The 24,415-nt window shown below is 35.4% G+C and overlaps 2 protein-coding genes across 2 annotated transcripts in view; one reads left to right on the plus strand and one right to left on the minus strand.

The window, feature by feature from the left end:
* The window catches only part of LOC123674115 (discoidin domain-containing receptor tyrosine kinase B-like), a 408,546-nt gene that overhangs the window by 62,546 nt on the left and 321,585 nt on the right, over positions 1-24,415 (minus strand). The window lies entirely within an intron of this gene.
* On the plus strand, positions 14,913-20,004 carry LOC123674117. Its single transcript, XM_045608988.1, has 6 exons — positions 14,913-15,142; positions 16,036-16,385; positions 17,099-17,546; positions 17,776-18,085; positions 18,391-18,812; positions 19,222-20,004. Exons 1-6 carry the CDS (start codon positions 15,060-15,062, stop codon positions 19,748-19,750), a joined length of 2,142 nt encoding a protein of 713 aa, XP_045464944.1. The 5' UTR covers positions 14,913-15,059; the 3' UTR covers positions 19,751-20,004.

Below are 24,415 nucleotides of genomic sequence, written 5' to 3' on the forward strand. Positions count from 1 at the left end.
ATTATTTTTGAACTTGAATCAAAAAATAATATCTTGCAGGAAAATAATTCCCTGCTTAAATTCAAAATTTCTTCTCTGGAAAATGAAATTCGTATCAAAGATAAAGAATTGAATGTACTCGAGAAGCAAAAAATGTCAACACAACTGGTATGTGGGAATTCCAATAAACATAAGGAGCCATATTCTCGCAGTTTATCAACGTCATCTGGGTGCACCGAAACTGTGAGTCATCAGCGTTCAGCACCGGATTTGAAATATTTGAATGCAGTGCTTACGCGTTCTTCAACTGAGACTCCTGGCAGTTCGAGGTCGAAAGTGAATAAACGAAAGGGTTGTGAAGATGCTGTCATCAGAGCACCTGAGAGAATAGGACCGAATGGAGTTCATGCTGGCTGTCCGGCTGATTTGAAGGAAGATATCGTCAACGATCTCTCTGTTCGTGAAAATGGTGATGATTGGAAGGTTGTGAGCCGCAAACCAATTCGCAAACGTAAGGGGGCTCTGGTTGTTGGTAGTTCTACTGGTTCTACCTCTGTTGAGGGACTGGATAGATTCAAAGCCTTTCACGTGTCGAATTTGAGGCCGGATACAACTGAAGATAATTTAAAAAATTTTCTAAAAAAAAACTTTTCAAACGTCATCTGTGAAAAGTTGGTATCGCGTTATCCGGAAGAATATGCTTCATTTAAGGTTTTGATTCCGAGATCTGAATATGAGAAAGCACTTGACAGTGAAAACTGGCCGAACAAAGTTAATGTTCATCATTTTTTTCATCGTCGCAAAATCCATCGACCGCAAATAGATTAAAGTCTGTCGTGGATGATATTTCACCTGCTGTCATATTTAGTGTAATGCAGTTAAATGTTCAGTGTCTTTCAAATAAACTGAATAGTCTAGAGGTGCTGTTAGAAGAAAAACATCCTGATGTGCTCAGTGTCTCAGAGCATTGGTGTAAAGTGGATGGTGTTACGTCTATGGTATTACCAGGTTATACACTGGCTGATTATTTCTGCCGCTCTTCGAGGGAACATGGTGGATCGTTGCTGTACACGAGGAATGGGCTCGAGGTAAAACGTCTAAAGGTGTCTGAATTCTCTGTGGAAATGCACGTGGAAATCTGCGGTATTGTGGTTACGGTTGGTGATGCAAGTTTCAGTGTATTGAGTGTTTATAGACCCTGCACAGGTGACATTGATCTGTTCTTTGAAAAAATGTTTTGTTCGTTGCAATTTTGTATGTTAAATGTTGATTTCATTTTCTTATGTGGTGATCTTAACATTGATTCACTTACACCAGGTTGCAACAAGACTAAACTTCTCAACGAGTTGTTAGATTGCTTCAATCTCACTAAAACGTCTGAAGTTGCAACCAGAGTCTACACTAATATAAATGGTATCACTTCCACATCCAAGGTTGATTATATTATCTCCAGTTCAGATCTTTGTAATTATAAGTGTACTGTATTTGAGCCTCATATAAGTGACCATAAGGCAATGTTGTTAAAAATGTCGTTAAAGCCTATATCTGCTCCAAAGACCAAAATTTCCATAAGAAATGTCAATCAGAACAACCTTAACAAGCTGAATGCCTGCATATCCGATAGTAATTTTGTAGATCTTTACTCGGAGAGTGATGTTGACCTATGCTTCGAGTCATTCAACAATGAGATCTTGTACTTTTTGGAAGTGTGTTGTCCTGTCAAACATATTTTTGCAACTAATTCTCGGAAAAATTGGATAACATCTGAGATCAGGCAGAGTAAACAGAATTTGACCAATTTATATTGGCTTCATTCAGTCGTACGTTCACCGTCCACTTTATTCAAATATAAAAATGCAAAACTACAGCACAATTCACTAATAAATGAGACTAAAATTAATTATTACAGTTCAAAAATTGATAAATCTGATAATAAGAATAAAACTCTGTGGAATATTGTTAATAAGTTTACATGTAGGAAAACGAGGGCACATCACCCAGTTAGTATAATTTTAGATGGTGTGAAATACGATAGTCCTTCGGTGCTTGTTAACATATTTGCTAGCCACTTCACCTCAATGGCTAAATCTAAGTTGAAGAGTTGTTATGGCGACAATTTGTCCATTTCTTGTACCACAGCATCTTTGGTTGATAATACTTTTTACTTTTATCCGGTAACTAAGTTAGAGGTTCTTGATGCAATTAAGAATCTAAAAAATAAAAATTGCGTAGGTTTACATTACATCTCAACTAAAATAGTGAAAAGCATCTCCGAAACCATAAGCGAGCACTTTGCCCATGTCGTTAACCTTTCTATATCAACAGGTAAATTTCCTAATACTCTCAGGGAGTCCATAGTAATCCCGATACACAAGGGCGGCAACCTGGATGAGATCACCAACTATCGTCCCATTTCAATCATAAGTGTTTTGTCAAAAGTTTTCGAAAGAATCGTATTTACAAGAATGTTTAAATTTTTAAATAAATACAAAATACTAAATCCAGCTCAACACGGCTTCACTAGTGGACGGTCAACTCAAACGGCTGCACTAGATTTCATTGAGTCCGTGTATGGGTGTTTGGATCGCAATTTACATGTAGCTGGATTGTTTTTTGATTTGTCTTGTGCCTTCGACACGCTTTCTTTTGAATTCATTTTGAATAAATGTTACAGCTTGGGATTCAGGGGAATATTTCTGGATTGGTTACGTAGCTATCTCCATCAGAGAACTATGCGTGTTAAGGTTGGTTCCACTTATTCGACTAAATTTAAAATCGATTGTGGAGTTCCTCAGGGCTCCGTGCTGGGACCACTATTGTTCTTGTTGTTCATAAACGACTTGCCCATCCACTTGGCTCTATTTTTGGTGGTTCTCTTTGCCGATGACACCTCCGTTGTGGTCTCAGCGGAGACTGCGGAGGAGCTTCGTAACGCGTGCGAGGCGATTATACGCCAGTTCGTTGCTTGGTGCCGGTCGAATAGAGTGATAGTGAATGTTAATAAAACAGTTTGTATTCACTTCGGTATCAAAAATAATCCTGTTGACACTTTGGAAATTTATCATTCTAACTTCTTGATAAAATCTGCTGTGAGCTGTAAATTCTTGGGTGTATATATCGATAGGACCCTTAGCTGGTCCACGCATATTGATATGCTCTGTAAAAAACTCAATAGCTCATTTTTTGCCATCAGTAGAGTAAGGGATATGCTACCACTCAGCTCATTGATTCAGGTCTATTATAGCACTGTTTATAGTTTACTTTCCTACAACATCATACTCTGGGGTAACTGTGCCGACATCAATAGAGCTTTCATCGCTCAGAAACGCATCATTCGTCGAATTTTCAACTTATCTTCTCGTACATCCTGTAGGCCAACTTTGATCGCAAATAATATTTTATCTCTGCCATGTATTTACATATTTAAATGTTTGCTGTATGCAAAAGAAAATGAAAAAAGGTGGACCAGATTGTCAAATAACCATGAATATGGAACTAGGAACCAAGATATTTTACTTGTGCCTAAACACAGAACTCAAAAGTTTGAAAAGTCCCCAATGTATCAGTGCATAAAAATGTATAATTCTCTTCCTAAATTTCTGAAATCTCTCAACTTCTTAGCGTTTAAGAGCAAGGTGAGAATTACATTGTTATCTAAGTGTTATTACTCTGTACAGGAATTTCACCAGGATTGTCCCCATATAGTTGATGTAAATTGAAATGTATATATATATATTTGTATTTGACTTGTCCCATACACTTAGGTGTCTTGAGGGACCAATAAAGATTATTATTATTATTATTATTATTATAATCGAAGTTGTAAAGAAAATTGCAGAATACATTGACATCGATGTAAACCAAAACGAGATTGAACATGTACACCGAATCAAACCTAAACAATCTGATAAAACTAAAATAAAGAGTATTATAGTTGAATTCCGCAGTAGAAAAATAAAAGAGGACTTTCTGGCAAAATCGAAACAGAGACGAATGAGGGGGGACAAAGGATCTTCTAAAATGAATATACCTGGTCTGTCTGAATGCTTCTTTGTCAATGAACATCTCACCTTGGCGAATAAAATTCTCTATAAAGAAGCAAGATCTGTAGCTAAGACGAAACTCTTCAAATATGTTTGGGTCAAAAATGGTATGATCTTTCTGCGGCAGGATGACTCATCCCGCATTATTCATGTAAAGTCCTTGAATACTCTTGGTGACCTATAAGATCCTGGTTCAAAAAAAAAAAAAAAAAAAAGAAAAAATCTATAACTATCATGGCTCAAGGATTGCATATATATTATCAGAACACGCAAGGCTTGCGAACTAAAACGCAAACCTTTTATGAGAACTTGTTGTCTTGTAACTACGACGTCATCTGCCTAACCGAAACTTGGCTCAATGGAAACATATTCTCTGGTGAGCTTTTTGGAGATGGGTATATGGTCTATCGCAGGGACAGAGAGTCATCATCCTCTATCAAATCTGATGGCGGTGGGGTGCTGATTGCGGTGAAGACTTCAATTCGCTCGACTCGATGCACTGAATTTGAGACCGATGCCGAGGATGTTTGGATATCCATCGACACAAATGGAGAGGGTCGTTTCCTGTTGTGTTGTGCATATGTGCCTCCGGGTTCCGAGGGTTCGCTGTGCGAATTTAAGGACGGTTTGTGTAGAAACGAAAAAATTTTCCAGGAGGGTGCTGTTCTGTTGGTAGGCGACTTTAACCTCAGTTCGGTGAGTTGGCAATCTGTTGAAGGAGAGTATTTTCTGGAACCCACCATAAGTGGGAACAGATTCTCTGAAATAGTTGACACTTTTGCTTACCTGGGACTCATGCAATTCAATACTACCTGTAATGACGCTGGTAGGATCCTGGATCTCATTCTTTGCAATGAAGTTGACTACATCAGAAATCTGACTAGACCAACTGAATTTCTAGTCAATGAAAATCGACATCATAATGCCTTAGAGTTTATCTTGAATTTAACTCCTGCAAAGATATTGATTCACGCAAAAAACTATCATCATAATTTTAAAAGGGGCGATTTTGATGCTGTTAACCATCATTTGTCCCAGATTGACTGGAGAACTGAGCTCTCGGGTCAAGATGTGGATCGGGTGGTTGACAAGTTTTACTCAATCATAAATGATATCATTAAGCTTTATATTCCAACCCGTAGAGTTGGTGGTAGTTTTCCAATCTATTTTTCCCATAAACTAATAAAAATTATAAAAGAAAAGAATAAATTCCACAAGAAATATAAAAAATACAAGGATCTTAATGCTTATAATCGATTCTGTGAGCTTCGCTGTATGTCAAAAAAAATTATTAGACAAGATTACAAAACATATATAAAAAATATCGAGAACGAGATTTCTCATAATACAAAACAACTTTGGAAATACTTAGCAAATAAAAGAAAGAGCGTAGCTAACATACCACAGTCGGTCTCATGGAGCAACAAACGCGCTAAGGGCCGAGAGGTCCCCGAGCTTTTCGCCAAATATTTTCGTGATGTTTATGTCCCGCCTGTAGAGGGAGCTCTCCCGGATACCGAATGTCCCAAAATAAGTTATGTCGAAAAAATAAATTCTCGAACGATAGAGAATGTAATAAATGAATTGGATATATCCAAGAGTAGTGGTCCCGACGGCATACCACCATTATTTATAAAAAAATGTATGAGCAATCTGATTAAGCCACTTCAATTAATATATAATCTTTCACTCGAAACCGCATCATTTCCATCTAGGTGGAAAACAGCTGAAATTTCGCCTATCTTCAAAAGTGGACAAAGAGATAACGTTGAGAATTACAGACCCATTAGCAAATTATGCATTTTCGGCAAACTACTTGAAAAAATCATATATAATCGTGTACTACCCTCAGTGAAAAATATTATCATAGAGGAACAACACGGCTTCTTTCCTGGGCGATCCCTAGAAACTAATCTTCTTTCATTTTCGGAGCATGTAATAGAACAGATAGACGCCCAGGGTCAGTTAGACACGATATACACAGATTTTAGTAAAGCGTTCGATAAGATCAGTCATGAGAAATTATTGAGAAGACTCGCGGATGTTGGCTTACCCGAATCGTTGGTAGAATGGTGTAAATCCTATTTAACAGGAAGAGCTGGCTTTGTCGCGATAGGTGGCCACAGATCTGAAACTTTCTATATTACATCTGGCGTTCCTCAGGGTAGCCATCTGGGTCCTCTATTTTTTCTTATTTATATTAACAATATCAAGGGTTGCTTCCGACACTGTGGGATACTTCTTTACGCGGACGACTTGAAGATCTATCGGGTCGTTCGATCGATGGGTGACTGTCATGGGGTTCAAGAGGACCTCGATAGATTGGTCCAATATTGTGAACTCAATGATATAGTTCTGAACCCGTCGAAATGTTTTCATATTTCATTCACTAAGAGAGTCCAAAAAATCATATATGAATACAAAATTGGAAACGAAAAGTTGAAATACGTTAGTGAAATTGTTGACTTGGGTGTGACGCTTGATGAAAAATGGTCATTTCGATCACACATCGAAAAAATGATTAGCGCGTCAAATAAAATGGTTGGATTTATCAACAGAAGTTGCAAAGAATTCAGAGATCCTAGAGTCTTTACTGGCTTGTACTACGCGTTTGTGCACAGTAAGTTGTCTTTCGCATCCGTTATCTGGAATCCTATTTACGAGGTTCACATAAAAAGAATCCAGAGAATTCAAAATAAATTCCTAAAATTTTTAGCTTTCAAAACTCATACCATCATAGAAAATAGAGATTATACCCCTATAAGAAAAAAATATCATATGTTAGCATTGAAGGATGGTAGGTCGGTGCAGGAACTTTGTATTCTCCATAAAATTATACACTCTGGGATTGATTCACCTTTTCTCCTTAATAAAATCAATTTGCATGTACCGGGAAGAGATCTGCGAGATAGAACTCTCTTCAACGTCATATTTCGTAGGACGAACACAGGACAGCACTCTCCGATGCGGCGCCTTCAAGCTACTTATAATAGTCTTGAATTAAATAGTGGCATTGACATTGTTTCGGATGGTCTTACAAGGTTCAAAAAACTCTTGAAACACTTTTTCATGTCGGGTTAGGGGGATTTTTTTTTTTTTTTTCCTTTTATTTCAGCGAGTTGTTTCTGTACCTATTATAATATTAAGTGGATACTCTGTTGGTAAATTTTTTTTACTGTTTGTATCCTAAATGGGCAATAAATAAATAAATAAATACTCAGCTCAAACGCATTGATTGCGTTCGATAACGATCGCCTGTGATTGTTTCAGTCGGTTTTATCAACACAGAATACACTTCACCAAGCTAGACCCACCAAATACTGGGCATGACCTTGGATCCGTGAATATTCGGTTTGACCGTCAATGTGGAAGCATGGTCGGGAAATCCTCATGATTTTCTGCGCTTGGGATTATCGTAATGAACCCATTCTTTGTCTCCAGTCACAATGCGATGCAGAAATCCCTTTCGCTTTTGCCTTGCAAGCAGCTGTTCACAAGAAAACAAACGCCGTTCAAAATCTTTCGGCTTCAACTCGTACGGCACCCAATTTCCTTGTTTCTGAATCATTCCCATGATGTTTTGAAATGACTTATTGCGTCACTGGCCACTGCCAATTCTTGTTGCGTTTAACACGAGTCTCGATCAAGTAATGTCTCCAATTCTGCATCTTCGAAAACCTTCTCTCTTCCACCGCCATGCTGGTCTTCGACGTCAAAATCACCGTTCTTGACGCGTTGAAACCACTCTCGGGACGTTTTTTCTCTAAAAGCGGCCTCACCATAGGTATTTGAGAGCATTCGATTAGCCTCAGCCGAAGATTTCTTCATATTAAAGCAGAAAATTAAAACCTCCCGCAAATAACGAGAATTTGGCTCGTAAGCTGACATGTTTAAACGAATATTTCCCTCCTGTCAAAAATTCTACGTAAATGGAGAACAATTATCGAAAATTGCAGCGATAATGGCATTGAGATAATTGCACTGTTCATAGATGCATAGTTTCTATGCATCTTACACAGTTCGAATCTATGGCAATTCCATTCTACATCAGTTTGACAAGTAATGTAACAGTTTATTCGGGAAATATTCCCCCGAATTACACTCGTGCATCAAAATGACCGGATAATTTCTCATTCCAGCGTGTTTTCTTTGGAAAACTGCATTCGGTAATTTTCATTTTTGGAGAAAGAACCCGACACCGAAGGTGGAATGAACTCATGCAGTTTTCATGACAACACGCTGTCATGCAAAATTATCGGTAATTTTGATGCACTTGTGCAATTACTTACGAGAATGATGTAGACACAAATCGATGGCGTTGTGTTTACAAATACCTAAGCTTTTTCGTGCCTTGTTCTTCTTAAAGATGCTACTACTGTCATCAGGACCCTACCATGCCGTATATGGATTCTAAAAAGTGGTTATAAGTGACATATGTGTACAAATGAGGCAAATCCTCCATATTCAGGGAAACCGAATATCCATATTGTTGATATAAAACCTAGATTAGTTATCCATAACCACCTTGTTTATATCCGATTCCTGATTTATCAATTCAAACTTGTACTAGTTATTTTACATTGTTTTGTCTCCACTGCAACTCCCAAATATACTAATTAATCGCTGGAAGCTGAAGCTCTTCTAACTACCTAGATAATTAGTTGTATTATGCTGTGCTGATCATTATTCCAGTCACAATATGGAAATAACCCAATACCGTTCTGTATTGATAATCCGTATGTGTATACAATTCAACTCTCTATTCATCAAATCATATTAGCATCGAGCACCTACAGAAAGTGCTCCGGTTGGATTCGATGGTTACTAGACAATACTGTGTATTCCGCTTCTAGGTACATATTCGCAGTAGGCAATGTAATAGCGCGAGTGCTAATGAATAGTTGCATACTCTACACATAACAAATGAAAACTTTTTCCTACAACTGCTATGAAAAGTAGCGTTTTCTTCATAGCTTACTCAATTTCAAAACTATGTATTGCTCATAATGTGGGAATAGTTATTTATAATACAAGTGCAGAAGGCATTGATATTCTTCCACGAGTTCAAAATTCAAAAACGAGCCACGAAGTGGCGAGTTTTGGAATGAACGAGTGGTAGAATGAGCCTTCTGTACGAGTATTATACATTATTTTCTCTAATTCATTGCATTTTCATTGAAATTAATGAAATATTTCCATAAATATATTTTAGTGATTTTTGCATTGAAAAATGTTGGTTGGCAGAACTGATTTCTTTAAGGCAAATTGATGAATTGACAGATAAAGCCGTGGCGGAAAGTTCGGAGTACCAACATAGAATAATAAAATATAACCATGAAAACTGTGCGTTTCTGATATATTCTCGCACGATTTTGTTCTACAAGATGTGGAAGAATGAACGGAATAACCACAGAATTAGAGAAATATAATTTCTCACGGGCACTTTGCCCACACCTCGCTTGGTAGACCAATGAAATTGGGCTTTTGAGTCGTTTCTATGGAAACGCAATAAATTAGCACATACTGTCAAACGAAGGTCATTTTGATTTGAAGTTGCAGCATAGGGAATGTTATCAATTTTTCTCTCGAAAATTTCAGATTTTACCTCTAATTTCTGAAATAATGTATTGATCACCCAACTGCAAGCATTTTCATGATCTACATAACCGAATCAATCAATAAAATGATACAATACTCCCATGAAGGAACTTTTATTTTTTTTTTTAATTTTCTAATGGTTAGTTATGGAAAATTTTACGAAAACTTTTGACAAAAAATTTTTCAGGTGAGATCGAAATTCGGCTGATCAGGGAGCGTCAAGTCTTGCACTGCTCACCGATTTTGCGTAGACCTCAAAATCAGCTTGAGCAAACTCATGGGGTGCAAATTAGCACTCAGACAATAAGAAATCGCCTCAGAGAATATGATTTAAGGCCTCGTGTCGCGGCAAGAGGCCCAGCTCTCACCCCAGCCCATCGAAGGGCGCGTTTGGATTTTGTGAGAGAGCATATCCATTAGGAAGAGGCTGATTGGGAAAGAGTTCTCTTCAAAGATGATTCTAGATTCTGCCTCTACCATTGTGATCGAAGTTCCTTTGTATACAGACGTCCACATGAAAGATATGCTGAGTGCACTCTTTTCCAATCAGCCCCTTCCCAATGGATATGCTCTCTCGCAAAATCCAAACGCGCCCTTCGATGGGCTGGGGTAAGAGCTGGGCCTCTTGCCGCGACACGAGGCCTTAAATCATATTCTCTGAGGCGATTTCTTATTGTTTGAGTGCTAATTTGCACCCCATGAGTTTGCTCAAGCTGATTTTGAAGAAGGCGAGCGGTAGCAAACCGTTGTCTCAACGAAGAAACTCTCAAGTAACGTTCTTGAATGGCAGTTGTTACCCGTGGTCTACCCTGTCCTGGTCTTCGGACATTCATACCTGTCTCCCTGAATCGCTGCAACATTCTGGAGACACTTGTATGGGAAACTCCAAATCTTTTTGCAATTCTTGTGTATGTCCACCCTTCTTCTCGCAAAACTACCGCTTGGGCACATTCCTCTTGGGTCAAATTGCGTGTTTCGCGTTGCATAGCGATCGAGTGTAGAACATCAAACGAAAGAAAAACTGTTGATCACTAGAATCGATCGAGAACAACTGATTTCAGAATGGACCCAATACATTCAAAATCTGATAATCTCATCTTTTTTTATTTCTGCTGGGAAAAAACACCTGTATTGAAGAAAAACGTTGAAATTGGATAACATATGCATGAATAATTCTGATAAAAATAATTATCATTGAGAACACCTTCAGTTTTAAAATAAATTTGAGATTTCCATAATGTGCGTTAATTCTTTTGCGCAGTGTATTAACGAAATCCCATGAACTCAGCAAACAACATAGTTCACCATACCAGTCGGATTCTTTTCTCGGCCGATACCGGAAATTCATAACGTCCATCCGAACGCCAAGCATTTCCGATACTCATTGTCCCAGTGATACCAATACACCGAAAATCGACGTGAGCGCCGCGATTTTCGAAACAATACCTCCAGCCCCCAATATGTCATAGCGGCAGCACTGGCGCATTCTTTGTCCAGTTCCAACACGTTCGGCGAAACACAGAATCGACATGCAGCAAAGATTCCCGGGATGCCTGGCAACGCTCGACCGCCCATAAATCAGAATATTGGTCGTTAGAGTATGCACATAAATAAAAATATTTTCATAGCCGAACATTCGGTATATCGGGAATGATGCATGAGATTCCGATATTGTGCCTAGGCACTGGTTCAGGCCAATAAGGATTTCTGCTTGGGATCCGTCCTGATCCGATGGTGGCGAATCTTCGAATGGACTGTGAGGGATTGGTCCTTCGAGCTGGGATTAGGATACAGTTTCGCAGCCGGGGTTTTTGCTGGTGGTGCGAATAGATGTTGTATGTTACGATATTTGCTGTTTCGTAAATAAAAGTGGAGGCAGTGTTTGGGTCATCTGTGTCTGTCTCAATATTTTCGGATGAGATTTTTTATGAGTTTAATTTTTTATTTATCTTTATTATTTATTCCTTTTCACGAAATATATACAAGGTGATTCACGAGTACACGGACATATGAAAGCTGTGATTGGAGGACATAGTGCTGATTCCAAAATATGTACCAACATTTTGTTTCATTAAAATGTTGTGGTTAAAAATACAATACTTTGGAACAACACCAAAAGTAGAAAAAATATTTATAGTTAGCCTTTTCATTCTTAGAATATGCCCACAAAATTCTTCTTCAACTAACCAGCAATTTCAAGAAAAAATTAAATATTGCTTTTTATTTTCTCATTTTTGGAAGTGTGTAACTTTTCAAGGAAAGGCCTAAGAGCTTTTGCTTGCATTTAGAACCTCCTTTAATTCTGAACAAAGATTCACCCCCAAAAGCAAAAGCACTTCTTTGGAAACATCCTGTATATATGAGGTTATAGAAAAGGAATGATAAAATTTGAAAAAGTCATAATGGCAACACTGTGTATTATTTTTTGACGTTTCTTATGTCATCTGTGTTCAGTAGATTATGCCATTCGATCATGGAAAAATACACGCTTCAACAACGTTTAGAAATTGTTGAATTGAGTCATCAAAATCAGTGACCATTTGTGAATATTCAAAGAAGTTTGATAATTCAGAGTCTACATTATTCAGTTAATCGACTTACTCTTTGTAAGTACTGTACTGTATAGAAATCTGAATGTGAAAGTACATACTCTCATATTGTATAAAGAAAATTCAGTTCCAAATTTATATATGTTAGTCAGTCGAATAACTGAATGTTCTTTTTAGTTTTCTCTATATTTTGTTAAACATTCTCTATATCCTGACCTATCATTCGCACCGCCGCTGTGTCAGAGGCTACGTGGTCTCGGCATATCATCGAGTGGAGTTCAAGCAGTTCCAAATAGTCCCGATTTCAAAGTATAGCAGTTCAACGTATCAGTTCCAGTCCTGTTCAATGTCAGTCTCGGTAAGGACCGGAGAATATATCCTAGAAACTTGAACTTGAACTCTCGGGGATAAACATAAATAAGGATCATAGATCAAATTCATTGAGCAGGTTAGTCCGACTAGGGGTTCCGTAATTACGAGCGTTCGTATTTTTTCTTTCCTATGTAGACAATTTTTTCAATATAATCATCTTTACATACTCATTTCATTGGATTCCTCCCATACATTCTAGAAAGAGAGATATAATAATCTCTGTGACCAAATTTGAAAATGAATTTTTCACATGATACATGAATACCAACTGAATAATGTCATCGATGAAATCTTCTTAAAAAAGTACAGAGTGTCCCAAATTCAATGCTTACTGAAAGCTCCTCGAGAACTATAAGACTTTCCGAGAACCATTAGGTTTAAAGAAAAAATCATCATGTATCTCCGAGCTCTTTTTTTTAAATAATCAAATATCAAAAAGCAGATCATAGATATATTGATTCGTTCTCAAGTAACAGGGCGTTTTTGAAAAATTCCGCTATATCTTGGTTTTTGTTCGAATTATTCAAAAAATTCTAAAACGTTTTTTTCCGGGAGTTTTTATGGTTTATATGATGCTCGTAACAGATCATAGAAATTAATTTCCGTTTAAGAGTTATTGAACAGAGTTGTTGTTTATTAAATGGGACGCAGTTCTTATAGCCGCAAATTTGTTGAAACGTATCCGCTATCGGTTTTTCAAAAATGTCATCCGTTTCGAAGATATTGAGTTTTTCGAATAAATTTTTTGATGGGATATAGGTAACGGGTGTTTTTTTTCGAGGTATATAACTTTAAGTTGGCATTACTGTTCAAGATGGCGACCGATTCAACAGTTGTCGAGTGATTTATTCTCAGTTTGGTTTGGCAATTCATCATGAATAGACTCACGCCTGAACAACGCTTATAAATAGTGCAATTTCATTTCGAAAATAATGGTTCTGTGCGGAATACGTATCGCGCACTACGTCCATTTTATTTTGTTTAGCGATGAAGTGCACTTCTGGTTGAATGGCTACGTCAACAAACAAAACTGCTGCATTTGGAGTGAAGCTAATCCTCAAGTGTATGTCGAAACACCGTTACATCTAGAAAAACTGACTGTTTGGTGCGCTTTATGGGTTGGTGGAATCATTGGTCCGTACTTCTTCAAAAACGATAATGGCCAGAACGTTACAGTCAATGGTGATCGGTTCAGAGCCATGATTACTAACTTTTTCATTCCTGAATTGAACAACCATGATGTCCAGGAGCTGTGGTTCCAACGAGACGGCGCAACATGTCACACATCTCGTGCCACAATCGATTTATTGAAAGACACGTTTGGTGACCGCCTAATTTCACGTTTTGGACCTGTGAATTGGCCTCCAAGATCTTGTGATTTAACACCGCTAGACTTCTTTCTGTGGGGCTATGTAAAGTCATTGGTCTATGCGGATAAGCCACAAACCCTTGACCATTTGGAAGACAACAAATGTCGGAAAAAGTCATCGAAAATTGGACGTCCAGATTGGACTACATCCGAGCCAGCCGTGGCGGTTATATGCCAAAATATTTAAAATGTAATGCCACAAGATTATCTTGCGGATAAATAAAATTCATGTCAATCGAATAATCCATCGTTGTTTTATTGCAATTCAAAGTTCTATAGCTCTAAAAAAACACCCTTTTTAAATACTTTTCATTAATTTCGAGATTTACATAATTAATCTTGTGTTCATTGTGTAATTGTAGTCTAGTCATATAGAGTGTCCAATTTAAAAACACCTACACTGCTTTATACCTATCTCTGAATCAATAATTAATTTCTAATCAAATGGGAACACCCTATATGTAACTTAATTAACTGTAACTCCAGAACGAATCGATATATCTATGATCTGCTTTCTGATATCTTATTATTTCGAAAAATGAGCTCGGGGTTCATTAACATTTTTTCTTTAAGTCTCATAGTTTTTAAAATGGTTTCAATGAGCATCGAATTTGGGAATCAGACATCCTGAAAATAGGATCTCTTCAGGGAACTAGCGCCAAAAATGACTTATTTCTCAATGAAATATTCCTCAATAGAAAAACTACACCTTGAGGAAATTTATATTTCATAGGTGGTATGAATATGTCTCAAGATAAATAAATTATAAATGACACTTTATTTTGTTAAACGCTTCCTTTATTTTGCACCGCTACTGCGTCAGAGGCTACGTGCTCTCGAATTGTCGTCAAGTGCAGTTCAAGCAGTTCCAAATAGTCCCGACTCCAAAGTATAGCAGTTCAACGTAACAGTTCCAGTTTCTATTCAGATCTGTGACCAATGGGAAACAATCATTACAGACTGTCGCTATATATAAACTTGATATCTTAACTAGCGAATTATTCACTGTGGTGTGGATTAGTGATTACTGATACCGTCCTCAGTCGATGTTGAGAACTTCGTAGACGCCGTATTTTGTATTTCTTGAATTATAAATTTTCTATTTAAGAAGTGATAGTTTCAGATAGATTTTCGATCATTTTTTGAACGATGGAGGTGGCATGTTGTAGTAATAATTTGCAGCCTATGAATCGGTTTGATTCTGCATCAGTCGAAGGATCCCAAATGAATAGGTGAGGATGTGTTCTGTTTTCTAATTGGGTGATTTTGTCGAAAATCAAAAGGTTGAGTTCAACGATAAAAATTCTTTATTATCAAAAAAATACTTTTTTATTTTTATATGAACATGTTCAGTCATTTTCGGAGTCTTTATTTAGTACTGTTTGTTTTTGGTTTGAATCAATGATTGATTTATAGTTCGAAGATACCTATGTTTATTCATAAAGCGCTCGAGAATATGCTTTGACCTAGCTTAATATTTTTCGCAAGTCGAGGGAAACAATTTTTGGTAGCATTTCCAACGAATACTAATGTACAGTGTGTTTCACATAAGCGGGTCACCGAGTTTTTAGACTTGTTTATTTAGCAAAATAAAGGAGTGAACCATCAATATAATAATAATTTTCACCGGCTATCGGAAAAACCATGGAACCTAAGCAGCATAGACAGTTAATATGGAAAAAAAACCCTTTCGAAGAAAAAATAATCGAGTGGTCTTCAAAATTAAATGTTACCTATATGTAAATGTATTATTTCTTGGAACTTTTTCTTCAAATACGGAAATTTTTTCTGATGGACAATATACTTCATAAAATTTTTCCATATTTTTTAAATGCTCAATCAAGTCGAATATGTAAATATGATGGTAGTTTTATGATATTTATTTCAAGCAATTCAATATTACCCTGAAGAAACTCGAAATAAGCATTCGGAAAATATTTCTGTGTTGAAGTTTCACTTTTTAATTTTAACTCCATGAATAAGTCACCAAATTCAGGGGAACACATTGTAATACCAGAATTATTTCTTAAGAATTCATTTTATTTACTATGCTATTTCCGATTATAATTTTTCTTTTGCTTGATAAAATTCTATCTTTGTATATATTGATCACATTTTTTTTCAGTTTTCCGAATGAAGAATTTGAAACGTTCGGAATGGCTGAACCCTCTGAAGACAATACCATCAATATTTTGGTCATAGGAGAAACTGGAGTAGGCAAATCTACTTTCATCAACGCCTTCGCGAATTATTTGAGATTTGAAAATTTGGAGCAAGTCGAAAAAGAAAACCCCCTAGTTTTAATACCTTGCAAGTTCACAGTCACAGATGAAAATTACGAATTGAGGGAAATCTGCATAGGATCCGATTCAAATGAGCACAATAATCTTGGGGAATCATCCACACAAGATCCAAAAAATTACACATTCCCAATCAGCGGAGGGGAAAGATTCATTCAACTCATCGATACACCTGGTAATTAGAAATATATTTTATTTTATAATGTTACGAATTTCATAATTTTGAATTACAGTTAATGTGAAATCGATTGTGTTTTATACATGTACCGGGTTTTTCACCATAATTTGACCCCCCCTTCAACTTTGTTACTAAAGGAGGTACAAAAAATGTTTTCTACAAAAGTTTCCCGAAATCGACTAGTGTTTTCAAAAATGATTTCACAAAATGAAAAATATACAGAGTGGGCAACATATAGATTGCAACTTCATTTTTTCAAATGGAACACCTTGTATATTTTCTATATTTGACTAGCTCTTTTTCCTCTGATTTTGAATATATAACATATGTTTGGTCTATCTCTCTTATTCTGAGTACCACAGAGTTTCAAATTTTAAGAACCACCTGGCAAGCTAAGTAATCAGTTTTTATATTTTATATTTCATTATTATATGTTGGTACTCGGAACTCTTCTGTCACCGATTTATCGCTTATCTGTCAACTTGGTGTTACAGAAAACAGTTCAGCCAACTAACGTTTTTCAATGCAAAAATTACTAAATGATATTTATGGAAATATTCCATTAAAAAAACTCAGTGAATTAGAGAAAATAATGTGTAACACTCGTACAGAAGGCTCAATCTAACACTCGTTCATTGAATGTTGAACTATTGGAAGAATATCAATGCCTTCTTCAATTGTATTTTAAATAACTATTCGTTTCATTTTAGGAATCGGAGACACTCGTGGTATCGATCAAGATACAATAAATTGTCAAAAAATTATCGATTACATAGCTCCCCTCAAGATGATACATGGCATAATGTTTCTGATGAAGCCCAATAGCAGTAAGATCACAGTACTTTTTGAATTCTGTATGAAGCAGATTTTGTCGAGACTGGAAAAATCAGCGAGTAATAACTTGCTCTTCGTTTTCACAAATACTCGTGGTACATGCTACCGACCTGGAGAAACTCTTCCTTGTTTAAGGAGGGTTCTGAGTGACATTAGTAAAAAACCCCCTTATGTATCAATTCCACTGAGCAAACAAAATATATTTTGTATGGACAATGAAGCTTTCCGGTATTTGGCAGCGATTGCTAGTGGTATAGGTTTCACAGAAAGGGAACGACAATATTTTGTAGAGAGCTGGGATAAATCTGCTGAAGAATCTTGGAGGTACGTTTGATTCAACTTCTCATCGTAATAACATGTGTTCTTGGAACAGATCACCTTACCATTCGTCACAAAGTCTATAATTTTCAAATTTTGATCTGAGAATACGTTCAAGCAAGTTTGGTTAAGTTAGGTTAGACCAACTGGTGACGAATTTGCGATCAAATTCAATTCTGTCGATACCCCTTGGAGATCATAGAACTGTATACACGTGATTTTTTATTCATTTCAGAATGATAATTCACATTACTGGGGATGACGTGAATCAACCTTTGAAACCTCATAATGTAGCAGATACTATGTGTGTTAATGAAGCTAGAGGTCTCATCAATCAATTGAAACAACCAATGGCAGATATAACACAACTTATTCAAGACAAACTAAGAGCTCTACAAAGCCAAACTGATTTATTGCATCTTAATGACTTAGATATAAATGACTTGAAGAAAAATTTAGTAGTTCCTATTATTGATATTGAAGCAGCAGAGTTGCCTCAACCTGTCACAGTGTGTACCAGTGCCAAATGCGCTCAAATATACAAGGTGAGAAATTTTGGTTAGATATTTTGCCTTAGTTTGGTAAATAAAGAAATATATAAAACAAAAATGATTGGTCCAAAAATTTTTAATATCCACTTATGCTAAAATTCAGCTTTGTGTTCCGAAATTTTGACTCGCATATTTTTGGTACTAACCAGAAAAAAGTGGTATGGAATGGACGATGCTATCTGTGTGTCAACCCCATTTTTTCTGGTAGATAACAGATTTATGGGTAGTATTGTATTTGAAAAACTGCTAGATTCAATGTCTCCTCAATATTTTATGTTGAATTTTCTTTGAAATAACAGGTTCGAAATGTGAAGAAGTGGCATTATGGTCAACGTTGTCATAATCCATGCTACCTGAAAAACGTTCCCAAAGAAATGATTGGTACTCCAGAATTGGTTTATTGTGCAGCAATGAATGCTGATAAAAAGTGTAAATGGTGTTCATGTGATTTCTCCACCCATATGCACATCTATTATGAAAGTAAAACAGTCGACAAGACAATTGAAAATGATCATGTCAAGCAAAGTTTATTGACTAAGGAAGAATTGAAAAGGGAGAAACAGAGAATAATAAATGAAATGAATGAAATGAAAGAAGAACTGGAAAATGAACATAGGGATATTATTATTTGTATTGCCAAATTTGCTCAATTCCTTCAACAAAATGCTATCACTCCTTACAATGATGTTTACAGGCAGTACATCGAATACTTGATAGATTTGTGAGTATATGAAACAATTCATGTGTATTGAATATTGAATGTATTGAATATTTCGAACAAATTTATAGAGATATTTTGCTTTACACTACCTACAAATCAAAAAAATTTTTTGAATATTGATTTTGAAATGTTCATCATATACAAGGTGTTCCCAAATGAAAGGTACAAATGAAAATTAGAGATTATTCGGATAGTATTTGTTCAGTCTTTTTTCAATCAATTCCATTTCTGCTTCGATAGTACAAATCATCATCATTATCATTTCGAATCACCGATAATTTGAATCTTTCATTTTAGCTTTTAACTTCGAATTGTGAAGACTACATTATTTTAAATTAATTTTGCAAATTACACTGTTGATTGGAAAATTGTTAAATATTTATTGACGTAATTTCAATGTGTTTTCCAGAGAAAAATCTAATGGCGAAGCTGCAGATTTTAGTCATATAGCATATTTGATGAAATGCCAACATGAATATGACGAGGCTAAAAAAGTTTTCGATAATTGTCTCAATATGAGAAACCAAACATGTGGTAAGATCACTCCTGAATCGGTGAAGGAAAGTGTTGATAAACTCTTCAAACTCAAACATACTGGTAAAAAAATAGAACAGCTCTACAAATCTCAATTCAGTGCCATGAATTCAGAAAGGAGAAATAATCATCAAAAAAATCCTGCGAGAGAACATAAAAATAGGGGAATCATCAGTAGTTATGGAAGACGTCTCAAAAACTATTTTATTGGTGGCGGACAGACAAGCACAGAGTCTGAAGAAGACAATTCAGATAGTTTTGACAAGAATAGGTATAGATCAAAAAACAGAGGAGGTAAAAAAGGACCACAAATTGGAAAACAGTATGAAAGACATTTGAACGTGATGCAACAAGAAGCTTCTGCTGCATTGGCTGCATTGACTTATGACATGAAAAATTTGTAAACAAAAATTTTGCTAATAATTTTTGTAGTCATATATACCTTTTTGAGCGTCTTGAACATATTCATAGCAACTGCCATTTTCAAGTCAATTTTTTTGTTGCATTTACCTAGTTTAGTTAAGTGTTTTAGAGAGTTACCATTATAACCAGGTATTTACTTTTGTGCTGGTATTGTCTCATTTTTTGTTATTTTGTCTCAATTATTCACTTCGTTTTGTAAATTCTATTGTTAATAAAAATTATGTATTTATACCTATATCGGGTGTCCCAAGGTGCGTGGCCTATTAGATTATTATGGAAACTATTGATGGTAAAGATTTCAAATTTTGTGGATAGATATTTGGCCATGTAAGGTACATTTTTAAAATAATTTCACATTTCCAGTGTTGCCGGATGTACGACAATTTGGCAACAACTTTGTTATTTTGAATAGGACATCCGGTATTTCTATTTTTTTATGATACTCCATAAAATATTGAATCTATTCACTCTCACTTTTCCATCCCTATCTTCAACGGTTTTTGAGTTATTAATTATTTTTCGAAATTTTAGATCAAATTGGCGTATTACGAAAATGACTCTAGTTCGCTCAATATTTGAGATTTAAGTCAGAAATTTTGCAAGTCGTTAGATATTGATCTGATCTGTGTCACTGCTTTTGAATTATGGTTGTCAATAATACAGGACGGACCAAAAAAATTCATCATTTGCCAAGTTACAAAATTGTGAGAAAGTCAATTTTTTCAAATTAGACACCTAGTATATTTTTCAATTTTTGGAATCAGTACAACACACTCTACAATTTTTCTATTCACGTCCCTATACCTAACTCAACTGGATTCCGAGTTATATGCGTTATATGTGTATATCTTTCTTGAGCCATTATTTATAGAAAAACCTCGGAACAAAACACTTATGGATTGAACTGATTCATTGATATATCGATCTATGAACGACAAAGAGAAAATAACAATACAAAAGAAATTAACACTTATTGAATCAATGTGAAATCTAATAAACGCATATAACTCGGAATCCAGTTGAGATAGGTATAGGGACGTGAATAGAAAAATTGTAGAGTGTGTTGTACTGATTCCAAAAATTGAAAAATATACTAGGTGTCTAATTTGAAAAAATAGACTTTTTCACAATTTTGTAACTTGGCAAATGATGAATTTTTTTGGTCCGTCCTGTATTATTGACAACCATAATTCAAAAGCAGTGACACAGATCAGATCAATATCTAACGACTTGCAAAATTTCTGACTTAAATCTCAAATATTGAGCGAACTAGAGTCATTTTCGTAATACGCCAATTTGATCTAAAATTTCGAAAAATAATTAATAACTCAAAAACCGTTGAAGATAGAGATGGAAAAGTAAGAGTGAATAGATTTAATATTTTATGGAGTATCATAAAAAAAATAGAAATACCGGATGTCCTATTCAAAATAACAAAGTTGTTGCCAAATTGTCGTACATCCGGTAACACTGGAAATGTGAAATTATTTTAAAAATGTACCTTATATGGCCAAATATCTATCCACAAAATTTGAAATTTTTACTATCAATAGTTTCCATAATAATCTAATAGGCCACTCACCTTGGGACACCCGATATAAGTCAGCTAATTTTCCTTAATTGAATAGGGAATAATGTTATATTTCACATGGAGATATATCTCGCTTTTTGAACATATAATTTGGCTATATTATTTCTTTCATTGGAAAAATCCACAGAAAAACATGAATTTCAGTGTGAAATTGTATTATCAATTATAATTTTTCTACTTTTAATTGTTTTCTTGTTATAGCTTCCCTGATCCATGAAACAGTATGAAATTATCATAAAAAAAGCAATTAGAGATAATCCAAAGTCACTATTAAAATACTCAATCATTAAAGGAAATACATTCTGCATCATTTCTCGCAAAATGCATTTTGAAGATAATGAAGGTTCAACATGAAACTAAATCGGAGAAAAATACGACAAATTATTCCTCAATAACGGATCTACCACTGAACAAAGAAGCATCTTTTTTTCTTAAAAAAGAATATGACTTTTAGTGGTAGCTTATTACAATATGAATTTGCAATCACTGTATTAACCCATTAAGTGATTTCATGAAAACATACTTTCGAAATAATTTCATTTGTCACTCTCTTGGGACAAATTTCTTGAGGAAACCAAAAAGCATATAGAAATTATAAATACATGATTGAAGGTTCGATGTTCTATCGACCGAAATCATGAATGAAATAAAAAAAAAAGATGTCAGATGACTAAATCTTACATTATCACATGGAATTTGCTGAATTATTGAAAAAACTAAATATCATATGAGTATAGCCCCACAACTATCTTAGGGATTTTGCTTGAATTAAAAAAAAAAACTGTTTCCGGTTTGGACCAAAAATGTACAGGGTGGCAATAAGAAGATCATGAACTTGGACAACTCAAATTCATTCAAACTCAAGATTTTCAAAATTAGAACCTATATTTTTATTATTTCAGTCGATTCTACGTACAAAAATAGTGGAGGTTACTTAAGCAAACCCTATACCTAAAATGAATACTTTAAGAGTTATCGAGGAAGAACTTTTAATGAGGAAAAACCGCAATTTATATCTGTGTAGAGTAGTCTGTGACTTCCGGAAAACACAGAAACAAAATTCTATGTTTGGGTAACTAAATTTTACATTTCATGAATTATAATTAATTTTTCGTTGGGATTGTTGAGAAACCATAAATCAATACAATATTCAATTACGACTATTCAATACAATTTTCGAAATGTCAAATTTATTTATGGAAACATCGAATTTTAGTTTCTTTCTGTGATTTCCGGAAGTCACCGACTACTTTCACACAGTTAGAAATTGCGGTTTTTCCTCATTTAAATTTCTTCCTCGATAAGTATTCATGTTAGGTTTGCTCTCGGGTTTGCTTAAGTATCCCCCACTATTTTTGTACGTAGAATCGACTGAAGTAATAAAAAATATAGGTTCCAATTTGAAAATCTTAAGTTTTGATGAATTTGAGTTGTTCAAGTTCATGATCTTCTTATGAACATCCTGTAAATTTCTGGTCCAAACCGGATACAGTCTTATTTACAAATACAACGTATTTGGAGAATCGAAAAAGCAAACAAACTTTACGAAGAAAGTTTTTCTGCCGGAAAATTGTGAGTCCTCATCGCCACAATTTTTTTCATAAGTATTCTATTAACTCATGAACCGTTGAGTTTTTAGCCAAGGTATGGCCATATTGCCGAAATTGTCGTCAAAAAAGCTATCTAATGATGCAATAATATAGTGGGTGTGCCTTTTGAAATAAGGAAGTAGAAGTCTGTTTCCGGTATAATCGGAAGTTGTAGAGATCTGGAAATATTTTAGGGAGAAAGATCATTGCCTCAAACCCCAACATGCAAATTTTCAGCTCAAGATTATGATTAGTTTTCCATAAACTACTAATAGGCCATCCCGGTGAATCACCCTGTATAAAAATTGTATTTGTAAAAATCATTCTTCTACTTGTTCTTTTAGTTTGTTGAATAAGGTTTACTTGATTTGATTTCCCATTCATGAAATTTTCATACCAAAAACCAAGAGAGTTCAGTTGGATATTGTTTATGATGGTTTTCTCATAGATACTCACTTTCATATTTGTAATTTAAATAGATGGATCTTTTCATTGAATTGCCAATGAAAGTAAGAATTCGAAAACAACTTCAAAATTATCCTGCTAAACCTAATCTCTAGTGGTATTACCGCCGAAAATTCAATTCGCATTTGAAGTAATATTTAATATAAGAGTTTTGCTATTTATAGAAAAGAATAATAAACCAAGGCGTGGAATTTGCAGTTTACTTTTCACTTCATATTTGTTCCTTGCATTTTCCAGTTTATGGGAGATATACCAAAATAAACAATCGGCTGCTTGTGATGTACCGTCGGATTATGACTCACCTGACATTGAACAGGACTGGAGCTGTTCCATTGAACTGCTATACGTTGAAACCGGGACTATTTGGAACTGCTTGAACTGCAGCTGACGATTTGTCGAGAGCAGTAAGTAGGCTCTGACGCAGCGGCGGTGCGATAGATGGGTTTGGATATAGGGAATGTACAACAGAGTATAGTCCATTTGTCGTTTCAGAAAAATTAATCTATTTGCCATGAGGCATATTCTTAACACAAAAAATGAAATTCCTCAAGATGTAGTATATCTCTTCAAGGATATTCCATTGAGAAATAAATAATTTTTAGTGCTCGTTCCCTGAACAGATCGCTCTAACATTTTATCAGGGTTCTTATGTCATTTGTGTTCAGCAGGTTATGTCATTCAATCATAATCACGATACACGGTTCAAAAACGTATAGAATTTGTCAAATTGTTTCATCAAAATCAGTTCTCATTTGTGAATATCGGAAGGTATTGAGGAGAATTCATGTACGACATATATTCGGTTAATCGACTCAATAATCGTCGTATGGATTCATCAAACCAAGTAGCTTGACATTTTAACCAACTACTTGACTTGAAAATCAAGATCGTGAAAACTTACATACTTGATCTTGACTTGGTTTCAGATATTTATTGCTCGACTTGATATCAAGCTACTTGATATTACTTGAGTTTGATATGCGCGTGTCGCACGGCATATA

The sequence above is a fragment of the Harmonia axyridis genome, chromosome 2 (assembly GCF_914767665.1).
Source record: "Harmonia axyridis chromosome 2, icHarAxyr1.1, whole genome shotgun sequence".
NCBI lineage: Eukaryota > Metazoa > Arthropoda > Insecta > Coleoptera > Coccinellidae > Harmonia > Harmonia axyridis.

Bases quoted from the DNA above. Each gene is read 5' to 3' on its own strand.
- LOC123674117 (XM_045608988.1), top strand. From the start codon at position 15,060: ATGGAGGTGGCATGTTGTAGTAATAATTTGCAGCCTATGAATCGGTTT. The intron at 18,086-18,390 runs GTGAGAAATTTT...TTGAAATAACAG, and splicing joins AATGCGCTCAAATATACAAG to GTTCGAAATGTGAAGAAGTG. The intron at 18,813-19,221 runs GTGAGTATATGA...TGTGTTTTCCAG, and splicing joins ATCGAATACTTGATAGATTT to AGAAAAATCTAATGGCGAAG.